Here is a 12,032-nt window from a genome sequence, read left to right as displayed (position 1 = left end):
CTTCTCGTTGTCAGTTTCACTCAGCTGCAGCTGCAGACGCTGGTGAGGAGGATGCTCGGTGAAACACGACTGGTGTGCATGTGAACCCGGCGTCAGACGGACGTTTATAGATGGAGGGATGGAGGGGAGGGCGAGGAGGGAGGGGAGGGAGGGGAAGAGGGGAGGGAGGGGAAGAGGGGAGGGAGGGGAGGACTAGGGGTCGTGTTTGTCGTGGCGAGGGGTCGTGGGATTCGCCCCGGAGCCTCGGAGAAGTTCAGCAATCAGCAGCAAATGACATCAGTCATCGTTAAGCTGCAGCCGCAGAGCTGCAGACGAAAGAGATGAACCCGGCCCAGGGAGAACTCTCATCCTTGTTGACACACATTTATATTTATATATATATATATATATATATATATATATATATATATATATATATATATATATATATATATATATATATACATATAAACATTTTTTTGTAGGCGGTATACTGTCCATACTCATCCATCCAACACCTCATCACCACCTTGTGTCTGATGCCTCCTATCATGTTGATAACATAACTAGTCTTTAAAGGTGACCTATTATGGCATCCCTCTGATTGTATGATTGTTTTTGCTAAATAAATTAGCTGTACAGACACTGCAGAATTTGGTTGCTTTCCTCCTTCTCTCTTATCAGCTACACCTTTTAGGTTGGGCCATGAAAATATTGTCAGACATTAAACCGGTCCACGGTACAGAAAAGGTTGGGGACCACTGACGTAGACGACACCCCTGACATACAGTATAATATATAAACGTGTGTGGAACTGAAGAGCGGTGGCCGTGGAAACGGATGCCTGTAAAACCCAGCAACCAGGAGCTGAACCTGCAGGATTTCACATCAAAACCTCGTCACTTACAACTTGCCACACACTCGTCCGTGGTCAGTCACCTGCTTTTTGGGCTTCACGTGCACAGAATTATCCTACGTAACGAAAACTACGACTAAAACTGCAGCTGACAGCGAAAAATAATCCCCTTTTAAGTTGTTTTTATGCAACGAAAACAAAATAAAAACTAAAACTTACGATGCAAAAGTAAACGAAACGTAGTGGTATTAACTTTGTTTTCATTTTGTGGCCCTGGACAGCTCAGTAAGTTGAGCAGGCGCCATTTGTAGAGGCTGTAGTCTTCGTGCAGCAGCGCAGGTTTGAGTCCCGGCCTGTTGCTCTATACTGCAATGCCCCGGCTCATCTACCCAAATACCCAATTCATGTCTACATACTTTCTCAATAAATGCCACAAAACTTTTGTGCATCGACAAAAGGTTTTTGATGTTTGGCAACTTATTTTACTAGTTACTTAAAAAAGGATTATTGTACTGTATGACATCGCTGATAGAATCAATATCTGTTAATTCCCTAAGAAGCTGTAATTAAACCAAAACTGACCAAACTAACTGCACACGTGCTAATTCATCACATGTTTACAATCAGGAAGGCAACAACCGATGATGGAGATACGCAAAAACAGCCCTGCTAGAATAAGCCTAATATTCCTAAATCTAGTCAAATTTGTCTTATTATGAGCAAAAACATCTCTGCCAACGGAGTCAGAAAGATTTTCTTGTCTAGAAGTCTTAAAACCAGCAAAATAGTATGAAAACAGTCCATCCAGTCAGCACAGCTGCAGCAGGGCAGGACTAATGCTACTCTCCAGGTGTCGCAACAACAAGCCTGCATTAACGCACGTATTCTGAGGACATTAGTCGTCATTAAAGAGTAAAAACAACAGCTGAGGAGCTTCCCGACGTCCTCCGTCTTTTCACGTTCGGGCCAAGGCCGTCGCTTTTGTTTGTGTCGTCTTCCTCCAGGTTTGGTCTCCAATTAAACACTCGTTAATTACGGCTGTTTATACTGCAGCTTCAACCACCTGGCTGCCGCGCGGCACCGCTAACGCTACCTGCTGACGCTACCTGCTGACGCTTTAGGACGCCAGTCAGTTAGATTATTGATCTGTTATTATTAGCCGCCTGATTGGAGATGGAGCTCGTTAGTGTTTAAAAGCTTGTTTTTCAAAGCACGGATCGGTAAATTTGATGGTATCCCTTCTTAAACTGCCTTGTTGAAGTCGGTGCAGAACGACGATGCTGGAACCGATTCTGATTTCTGCTTGCACTTATACCAGGACCAGCATCTGTAATTTTATTGTTATGAAATATGAACAATGACAAAGTATGGAAGCAATTCTGCACTATAATTCAAATTAAAATGGATTAGCAAAAATTATTTCACAATAAAGCTGCATTTTTTTGACTCATACATAAAATTAATAATAACTTTCCAAACTGCATTTTCATTTTCTTCTTCCCCATTGCTCATTCTGTGACTTAATTATAAAGAAAAAAGGACATTGCTTCTTCGTTTTCATGCCCACCCCGCAAAAAGTGTAACAAAATTCAAATTGGGTTGTTAATCCCAAGTGACGCAGGACAGTGACGTCATACGTGAGTTGTGCAGGTCCGGTAAAGTTGAACAGATATTCGTAGATTCCCACTTCTGCGGTCAATAACTCCTAAATAAAGAGACGTAAACGCATGAATGTTGCCTCTGTTCAACCACCACAACATAAACAACAAGCTACAAACCCATCGGCATCAAAACGAGGCTCTTAACTGCACAAAAGACGTTGATCTCAATATACAACTGGCTGTATGACGCTAATTTAGGGACCGTTTACAAATTGCAGTCCCCCTTATAAAAATATCCAATAGAGGGTCTGCATTGACGTCACTTCCCCACCGGACCACGACCACTTACTCGCACCGAGTGGCAAAAATGGCTGCAACTAGTGGAGAAGACGGGATAACAGCTGATTATCAGCTTAAACTAAAGGCAGTTGGACTTGACAGTGACCCGTACAGTTACCCCAAGAACCAGAAAAAAAAATTCTGGCAGAATATGCAATATGATTCTACAGAACTAATTTACTGTAAATAATTTTTTTCTAATCCATTTTAATTTGAATTATGGTACAGAATCGCTTCCATAATTAAGAATCTTGCATCTTGAATCTTGAATCGGAGGCACGGAAGTTGGAGGTTGGAGGTTGATTGATCCGGAGCTGGTTCGGTTTGGCCTGCGTGGCTCTAACGAGGAACAAACGTTTTCTGCATCGATATGATGTGACTGTGGGAAGAGAGGAGCTGGTGTGAGGTTAAGGTTGGAAACGGGTTGGAAACAGATTGTGACTGGTCGACGGTTCACAACCAGGTTGCGCTTTGGTTTCATCTCTGGGAATGTTTCCTTTCCTTCTTTGGCTTAAAGGAGACCTATTATGGCATCTAATCCCTATTTTAAACAGGCCTTGAATGTCTTAAAAACAAGCTTTTGATTGTTTTTGCTAAATAAATTAGAAATTCAGCCTCTGATCCATGTCTTTATCTTCCCATGCTCTAACCTCATTATCTATGCAGGATTCTGAGTGGGCGGGGCTATGATAATGAGGCTCTGTGCTGATTGGCTGCCTGAATGACGATACACCGCTACGAAAAAATGGCGGAAGCTCCGGCCGGTGGAGTTAGTTGTGGGCGTGGTTTCACGCATCGGAGGCCAAACTATGTAAATCACATTTTGGTTCCTTAACTTTGGGGAGCAGAATCTTATTGGCTCGTAGATCCACATCACACTGGACGGCTCATCTGGGCGGCTGTACAGACACTGCAGAATTTGGTTGCTTTCCTCCTTATTTGAGTTGGCTCGCTGAGGGGAGACCACTGTATATATGTTAAAGCAAGAGAAAACCTGTTTTTCATAATAGGTCCCCTTTAAAGATCTGAGGTTAGAAATGGATTTAAAATCCAGAAGTGTCCGCAGCGGGGCGTCTGAGGGGCGGCGGTGTCGGCGGCTGCAGGACTGTAACGGGGTGCTGAGGGGAGGGCTGCAGGACTGTAACGAGTGCTGAGGGGAGGGCTGCAGGACTGTAACGGGTGCTGAGGGGAGGGCTGCAGGACTGTAACGGGTGCTGAGGGGAGGGCTGCAGGACTGTAACAGGGTGCTGAGGGGAGGGCTGCAGGACTGTAACGGGGTGCTGAGGGGAGGGCTGCAGGACTGTAACCGGGTGCTGAGGGGAGGGCTGCAGGACTGTAACGGGGTGCTGAGGGGAGGGCTGCAGGACTGTAACGGGTGCTGAGGGGAGGGCTGCAGGACTGTAACGGGGTGCTGAGGGGAGGGCTGCAGGACTGTAACCAGGTGCTGAGGGGAGGGCTGCAGGACTGTAACGGGGTGCTGAGGGGAGGGCTGCAGGACTGTTACGGGTTGCTGAGGGGAGGGCTGCAGGACTGTAACCGGGTGCTGAGGGGAGGGCTGCAGGACTGTAACGGGTGCTGAGGGGAGGGCTGCAGGACTGTAACGGGGTGCTGAGGGGAGGGCTGCAGGACTGTAACGGGGTGCTGAGGGGAGGGCTGCAGGACTGTAACGGGTGCTGAGGGGAGGGCTGCAGGACTGTAACGGGGCTGCTGAGGGGAGGGCTGCAGGACTGTAACGGGTTGCTGAGGGGAGGGCTGCAGGACTGTAACGGGGTGCTGAGGGGAGGGCTGCAGGACTGTAACCGGGTGCTGAGGGGAGGGCTGCAGGACTGTAACGGGGTGCTGAGGGGAGGGCTGCAGGACTGTAACGGGGTGCTGAGGGGAGGGCTGCAGGACTGTAACCGGGTGCTGAGGGGAGGGCTGCAGGACTGTAACGGGGGCTGAGGGGAGGGCTGCAGGACTGTAACGGGTGCTGAGGGGAGGGCTGCAGGACTGTAACGGGGTGCTGAGGGGAGGGCTGCAGGACTGTAACGGGGTGCTGAGGGGAGGGCTGCAGGACTGTAACGGGGTGCTGAGGGGAGGACTGCAGGACTGTAACCGGGTGCTGAGGGGAGGGCTGCAGGACTGTAACGGGTGCTGAGGAGAGGGCTGCAGGACTGTAACGGGTGCTGAGGGGAGGGCTGCAGGACTGTAACGGGGTGCTGAGGGGAGGGCTGCAGGACTGTAACGGGGTGCTGAGGGGAGGGCTGCAGGACTGTAACCGGGTGCTGAGGGGAGGGCTTTAGGGGCTGCGGTGAGAAGATAAGGGCCTGGATGAGCAGACAGGGGGGGGGGGGGGGTTGTGACTGCTGTTGTAGCCTGGAGCTTGCAGAGCAGTGATAACCAGACACCAGTCACTAAACGATGCACTAGCCTAGCCCATCTCAAGCGAATGATGCAGTGATGATCTTGTAAGCCCGGCGTGAGACTCTGGAGTCGTTATCTTGTTCTGTATTCTCTGGACGGGCTTAGACGACACCTCCGAGACCTCTGGGTGAATAACCCCAGTTAAGTTTCTGCAGGAATGTGAAGCAGCACACGTAGTGGTGTTTCTGTCAGCCAGTTTCAGTTTTAGTCTGAGTCTAGTCTTTGGGTCAAGCTATCATTTTAGTTTTTATAACTCCTTTTAGTCACGTTCATTTTCCTTTTAGTCGTGTCAAGTTTCAGTCAACTAAAAGTCTGAGCATTTTAGTCTAGTTTTAGTCAGAATTGTCCAGGAACTCTCCAGCCCCAGAGCAGATCCCTGCAGATCCCCGTGTTTCTCTATGTAACTTTGTTTTTAATGTACGTGAACCTAGAGCTCTGCGTTAACGGCATCAGCCTCTAACTCTGCAGCTGCATCTTCTGGACGAGGCCGGTTTTAGGGGGGGCAGGGGTGGGCTGTGCCCACCCAAACGTGCGTCCTTCCCACCCAATTAAAGTTATGGGGATTCTTTTATTTTTTTATAATTGTATTTTTTTTATAAATATAAAAAAATATCACAGAATATCTGTACCATTTCTGATTGGGTGGCACTGCGCATCATTTTTAGACACAACAATGAACGCATACCGCAAAAGTTGTGTCTCGGCGGAGGAACCCGGTGTTCAGAACAGCACACACTGAAGGCTGATTTATGGTTCCGCGTTTCACCAACGCAGAATGGTGCGTGTCGCTGCGTACCCTACGCCGTGCCCTACTCGTAGCCTACGGCGTAGCCGCGGCTCCAGAGCCTGCACGGCACCGCAGCGCACCGCCACACGCATCAGCGCTCTCTGCCCTTGCCGGGATGGAGACGCCTCTCTCTATCCCGGTCCATGCCGTGCAGGCTCTGGAGCCGCAAGGCTGCCGCGGGACCTTTTAAATCAACTCAGAGCCTACGCCGTAGGCTACGATTGATTGATTGATTAAAAAAAAAAGCAAACAAAAAAAAAAAGCAAAAAACATCAAATAAATGCAGCCTCAACAGGGCACAAGCCAGTGTCCTATTTGTGCCGGTGTTCTGCCATTTTTTGCTGCTTTGCCAAAAATGCTACCTTATGGTTTTCTACCTTTGCAGAGCTACAATTTTTGTGTTTTGTTTTTTTTTTCTGTATTTTACTCCCTAGCCCACTTCCTTGTCTCTTGCCAGGCTGTTATTGTAAATAACAATGTTCTTAATGACCTGCCTGGTTAAAAAAGGCCAATGACTGAATGAATATCAAATAAAGCGATAGAATTGTTTTTTTTTCTTCTCTTTATCGTATAATGTTCACAATGTGTAATGCGATTCATGTCATGTGTAGTGTATTTTGAAGGATCAAATACTCAACATCCCATATTATCCATTTTACATGGTGCAAGAAATGATTGGCGTGACAATCAAACTTTGAAAATCGACTGTGCGCATGCGCAGAACCACAAAGTAGCATTTCTCGGCAGGTAGCAAGGATTGGCAGAACACCGGTCCCAAATCCGGGTAAATGCAGAGGGAAGTGTCAGGAAGGGCAATTTGGTTAGCATACTGTGGAGAAGATAGATGAACTGATATGATGATAGCATAGTTTTCTATGCATTTCGGGGGTTTGACCCCCCAAAATCTTTTCATCGCCCACCCTACATTTCAGTCTGCCCACATTAGTGGGCCTCGCTAAATCCGGCCCTGCTTCTGGATCTGATTCCCCGCTGCAGCGACTGGGATTGAGGACTAACGTCACCCAGCAGAACTAAACCAGAGAAACTACTGAAAACATGGACATTAAACCAGAGAAACTACTGAAAACATGGACATTAAACCAGAGAAACTACTGAAAACATGGACATTAAACCAGAGAAACTACTGAAAACATGGACATTAAACCAGAGAAACTACTGAAAACATGGACATTAAACCAGAGAAACTACTGAAAAAATGGACATTAAACCAGAGAAACTACTGAAAACATGGACATTAAACCAGAGAAACTACTGAAAACATGGACATTAAACCAGAGAAACTACTGAAAACATGGACATTAAACCAGAGAAACTACTGAAAACATGGACATTAAGGATCTTTGGTAGAACATTTGGTCTCGTTTTGGTCAACGAAAATGAAGACACATTTTAGCAGTTTTTATTTTGTAATCTACATTTTAGTCTGGTTTTTATTCCTCTATGATATTGCATTATATATTTAATTATAGTTATTGTCACATGACCAGCATTTTCGTTGCGTCTCGTCTGGTTTTCCTCAGGTGATAAAGGTTCATTGACGACGATATTTAGTTTATAATTCTCGTTGACGAGACGCAAAGCCGTGGATCAGATCCACGTGTTCTACAACCGAAACCGCCAAAGCTTCCCTTCTTCTCCTCCCGCAAAGAAAAGCGAGAGAGTGACCCCGACGAGTTGGTTCGGGTCCACTTCTGGTCTCATTGAAGTTTCTGTGAGACGCCCCCCCCGGGCGCTCGGCGTCCCCGGCGTCCCCGGCGATGTCCTCGCTGACGCGGGTTTCCCGCGGCGGCGGCAGGAAGTCCAGGGGAGTCGTGTTGTTTTCCCGACAGCTTTGGTTGGCGGCGGCGCGTGTTTACCCGGCGTGTGCACCTCGCTGCTGCTCGTGTGTCTGGGTGCCTGCGTATGTTCCGAGGACTGTCAGTTAGCTGGAATGTGGCACCGCCGCCAATGCTAAGATGGCTGCCAAGCTCTAAGATGGCTGCCAGGATTACACCCCGGCCCGGCGAGCGGCGCGGAGAGGAGCGAGAGACTCGGCGAGAGGAGCTCTCTTTCATTCCTCTGCTTTCTTCACTTCATTCTTGCTCTTGTCTGTCTCACCCCCCTCTCTCTTTCTCTCCCTCCCTCTCTCGCTCGCCGGGCGGATGAGCGGCGCGTCGTAGGCAGCGAGACAGGTCTGTTATTGTTTCTGGTCTGTAATCTGTGGCTTAGCGTGGCTGCGAGGCGAGTGCTGCTGGCAGGGATCCGCCGCTCCGTTATCACCTCCCGCCTGCAGATAAACACCTCCTCCAGATAGCTGGCCGGCTAGCCGCGGCTAGCTCGGGCCTGGACGCCGGCGGCGGCGGCGCCGGCCCGTGCACCGGTGCAGGAGCTGGAGTTCGGCCTCACCTGGCGGCGGTGGCGTTGAGCCGGCCTGAGCTGCTCGTCTGCAGGAATGCATCTCTGCACCTGCAGAGCCGTTCAGGCCTGTCGCTGCGTCACGTCTGACTTCGTGGTCGAAGCCCCACGTCGTCGCAGAGCGCCGTGCACGCAGAGCGCCGTGCACGCAGAGCGCCGTGCACGCAGAGCGCCGTGCACGCAGAGCGCCGTGCACGCAGAGCGCCGTGCACGCAGAGCGCCGTGCGCGCAGAAGTGCCTTCACCCTTTTACTCTTTTGACCAAAGGTGATCAAGGTTTTGCAGTCCGAGCCCCCAAACTTTGCAACTCTTTACTTGCTGAGATCATTGTTATGAATTTTAGACTTGGTTATTGCTGTCTCAGTTCTTATAAATATCTAGGCATTCTGATTGATGACAACTTGTCTTTTAAATCTCATATTGATAACCTTGTTTTTAAGCTGAAACTAAAATCAGGTTTCTTTTTTAGGAACAAATCATGTTTTTCATTTCGGCTCCGGAAACATTTGATCAAAACAACTTTTTTAACCTTGTTGGACTATGGCGATCTGCTTTTTATGAACGCTCCTGAGCAGTATTTAAAGAAATTAGATACCGTGTATCATTGTGCTTTGCGTTTTAGCCCCGGTTGCAGCTTTCAGGTACATCACTGGTTTTTGTACAGACTCTCCCACTGGCTGACTTTTACTTATAAATCCATTTTGGGACGTCTCCCTACATATTTGTGCGTGCACACGTGTAGAAACGTCAGCCATTATGAACCTGCGCTCACAGAACTTTATTCAGACGCAGGTCCCGAGAGCCAGAACTGAACTGGGTAAAAAGGCGTTCCAGTTTTCTGCCCTGTCAACCTGGAATGATGAGAGAAGGACTTGAACTGGTTGATCTAGTATCCTTGGGTAAATTTAAATCAATTTTAAAAGACAGAGAAATTAGCTCTCTCGGTTCTTGTGACTGCCCCGTTGTGTAAATTTTACCATTGTTTTACTATTGTTTCCCCGGAATGTGTGACTGACTGTCTGTGTTTGTATGTATGTATGTATGTATTGTTGGATTGTTTTTATGCTGCCATTTTGGCCAGGTCACTCTTGGAAAAGAGGTTTTAATCTCAATGAGTTTTTTACCTGGTTAAATAAAGGAGATATATATATATTATCCACTATGCACTGTACTTTTATCTTGTATTTTATTATTCTTGGGAAGCACTTTGTAACTTTGTTGAGGAAGGTGCTGTATAAATAAAGTTTATTATTATTATTTCCGTGCTCGGGTCCCTGCAGCAGTTCTGCAGGTCGTCGCCTGATCTGTGATGAGATCTGATCTGATCTGCTGGTCCGTTTGTGCTGATTAATGACGATGATTGGGGCTTTATTGATCCCCGGAGGGACGTCCGAGGTCTCGGGAGAACGCAGGCGTCTCAGAGCGAGATAATAAAAGTGTGTAAATGAAACTGAATCAAATACCAACGTAGTGGTCTGAAGTAATTCCCCACCAGCAAGGAGGAATTAACTGGGATTAGAGAATTAGAGAGCAGCGGCGCGACGAGGAGCTACCGTACACCTGGACGGTGTGGGGGGAGAGAGACAGAGAGAATGAGAGAAACAGAGAGAGAGTGAATGAGAGAGAGAGAGAGAGATGAAAATAAAACGTGTGAATCACAAAACGTAAAGCGTCTTCTCTCCTGTCACACCTCAAATATCACATTCCTGGCATCACCGGCTCATAGTTGTGATTTTAATGAGATAATTTATGTCTTTAAAAAAACATTTTCAATTCCCCCTAAGTTCTTGAGCTACTCTACTGTTGTTTTTAATATTTTCACTCTGTGATGTTTCAAGTATTATATTGTTTCAGGTGAACATGTTTGTAGCTAGTCCCCCTTCTTTTTTTTTTTTTTACTTTTAATTATTTATTTATTTATTTATTATTTATTTTTTTTATTATCTATTTATCAATTTTCTTCTTTTTTTTTTTCTTTCCCTTCCCTTTTATATTATTTTTCCCCCTTTCCCCTCTCTTTATTACGACGGAGTATTAGGGCCAAACTTAGACAAAAAAAAGGAAATTACGAGAATAAAGTCATAATGTTGCGAGAATAAAGTCGTAATTTATGAGAATAAAGTCGTAACATTACGAGAATAAAGTAATGTGAGAATAAAGTCGTAATATTATGAGAATAAAGTCGTAATATTATGAGAATAAAGTCGTAATATTACGAGAATAAAGTCGTCATATTACGAGAATAAAGTCGTCATATTACGAGAATAAAGTGTTAATTTATGAGAACTCTAACAGGAAGAGTGTGTTAAAATGTTGAATATTGAGCATCTTGTGAAGTTATATTTATATATTTATAATATATTTAATATTACGACTTTATTCTCATATTATGACTTTATTTTCGTAATTTTCTTCTTTTTTTTTTTCTTAGTTTGGGCCTAATACTCCGTCGTACTTTATGAATGAGTAGTCTTATTATTATTTTGCTTTTTTTATATCAAAAACAGGGACATGATGTAAGCATGCAATATTGTGTAACATGTATCATCTTTTTTTCCAAATAAAAATTGGAATGAAAAAAAAAAAAACATTTTCATTTTTCATCAGTTTGTTTTAGTTTTTTCAAATTCTAACCATTTCTAACCATTTTGCTCGTTTCTGTCTCCTCTGTGCAGAATCTGGACAATCAGACAGCTCCAGCCAGCAGGGAGACACAGACATCAAACCCCCCCCCAACGGTAGGTGTTTATCAGGTTAACGTATTCCAATTATGGATTCAATTAGAGACGCCGAGCTCTCGCAGATGTTGATGCACAAACTCAGTTGCAGATGGAGGTTAAAACACGCCCTCATGAATATCTGGTGTTATTTACCCCCCCCCCCCCCCCCTGCAGGGCACCTGAGCTTCCAGGATTGCTTCGTCACCTCAGGGGTGTGGAACGTGGCGGAGCTGGTCCGAGTTTCACAGAGTAAGTCACAGGAAAAAGGGCCTTTTGTAAAATCTAGTCCAGGGGTGTCAAACTCATTTTGCTTGGCGGGCCGGATTTGACCAATTTTTTTCTCGCGGGCCGCACGCTCAAAATAACAAAAACGGTGCAGAGAATTTTTTCTCTAATTCTTTTTTTTTTTTTTTTACTATTGTTATCTAATCCATATCAGTTTAGTTCATTTTAAAGGAAATATGCACTTTGTTTACACTTCAATTATGTAAAATATATTTCTTCAGGATCTTTTCTTGAAATTTCTCGTTTTTTTTTTCAAATTATGTAAGATACTTTTAATATCATTTTACAAAGATAAACAGAAACAAGTATGTTTTTTTTATATTTCGCTTTTTTATAGGAAATTTAATTAAAAGCAAAATCTTTCTTATTACATCCGAGAGTGTTTCTTTGTGATTTAGAGATTTTTCCAGTACAATTAAGTGTATTTATTTTTAAAAATTGGCGCGGATATTTACGCCAGTGTGCCGAAAAAGTCAGCACTTCTTTTTTAACTGTTTTACTTTGTCACTATCCTCGTATTCAAAACTGAAATTCTACAAATAAATATCTTCTATCATCTTTTTTAGCAGTGAGATTTTTCCTGTGAAAATATATAATAGTAGTCAGTTAATAAAAATAAACGACCGTCTACAAAGAAATAAAATCGGC

At 45.2% G+C, this 12,032-nt stretch overlaps 1 protein-coding gene across 13 annotated transcripts in view; it reads left to right on the top strand.

Moving 5' to 3' along the window:
* LOC133451305 (nuclear factor 1 X-type-like) overlaps positions 1-12,032 on the top strand; it is a 173,622-nt gene that overhangs the window by 130,987 nt on the left and 30,603 nt on the right. For all 13 annotated transcript variants that reach the window (XM_061731109.1, XM_061730816.1, XM_061730464.1 and 10 more), the window contains 2 exons: positions 11,055-11,117; positions 11,274-11,348. In XM_061731109.1, coding sequence (XP_061587093.1) covers positions 11,055-11,117; positions 11,274-11,348 — 138 coding nt within the window. The remainder of the gene's footprint in view (positions 1-11,054; positions 11,118-11,273; positions 11,349-12,032) is intronic.

Source organism: Cololabis saira, chromosome 1 (genome assembly GCF_033807715.1).
Source record: "Cololabis saira isolate AMF1-May2022 chromosome 1, fColSai1.1, whole genome shotgun sequence".
NCBI lineage: Eukaryota > Metazoa > Chordata > Actinopteri > Beloniformes > Belonidae > Cololabis > Cololabis saira.
Note: the sequence above shows the minus strand (reverse complement) of the source record. Positions and strands in the feature narration are given on the sequence as shown.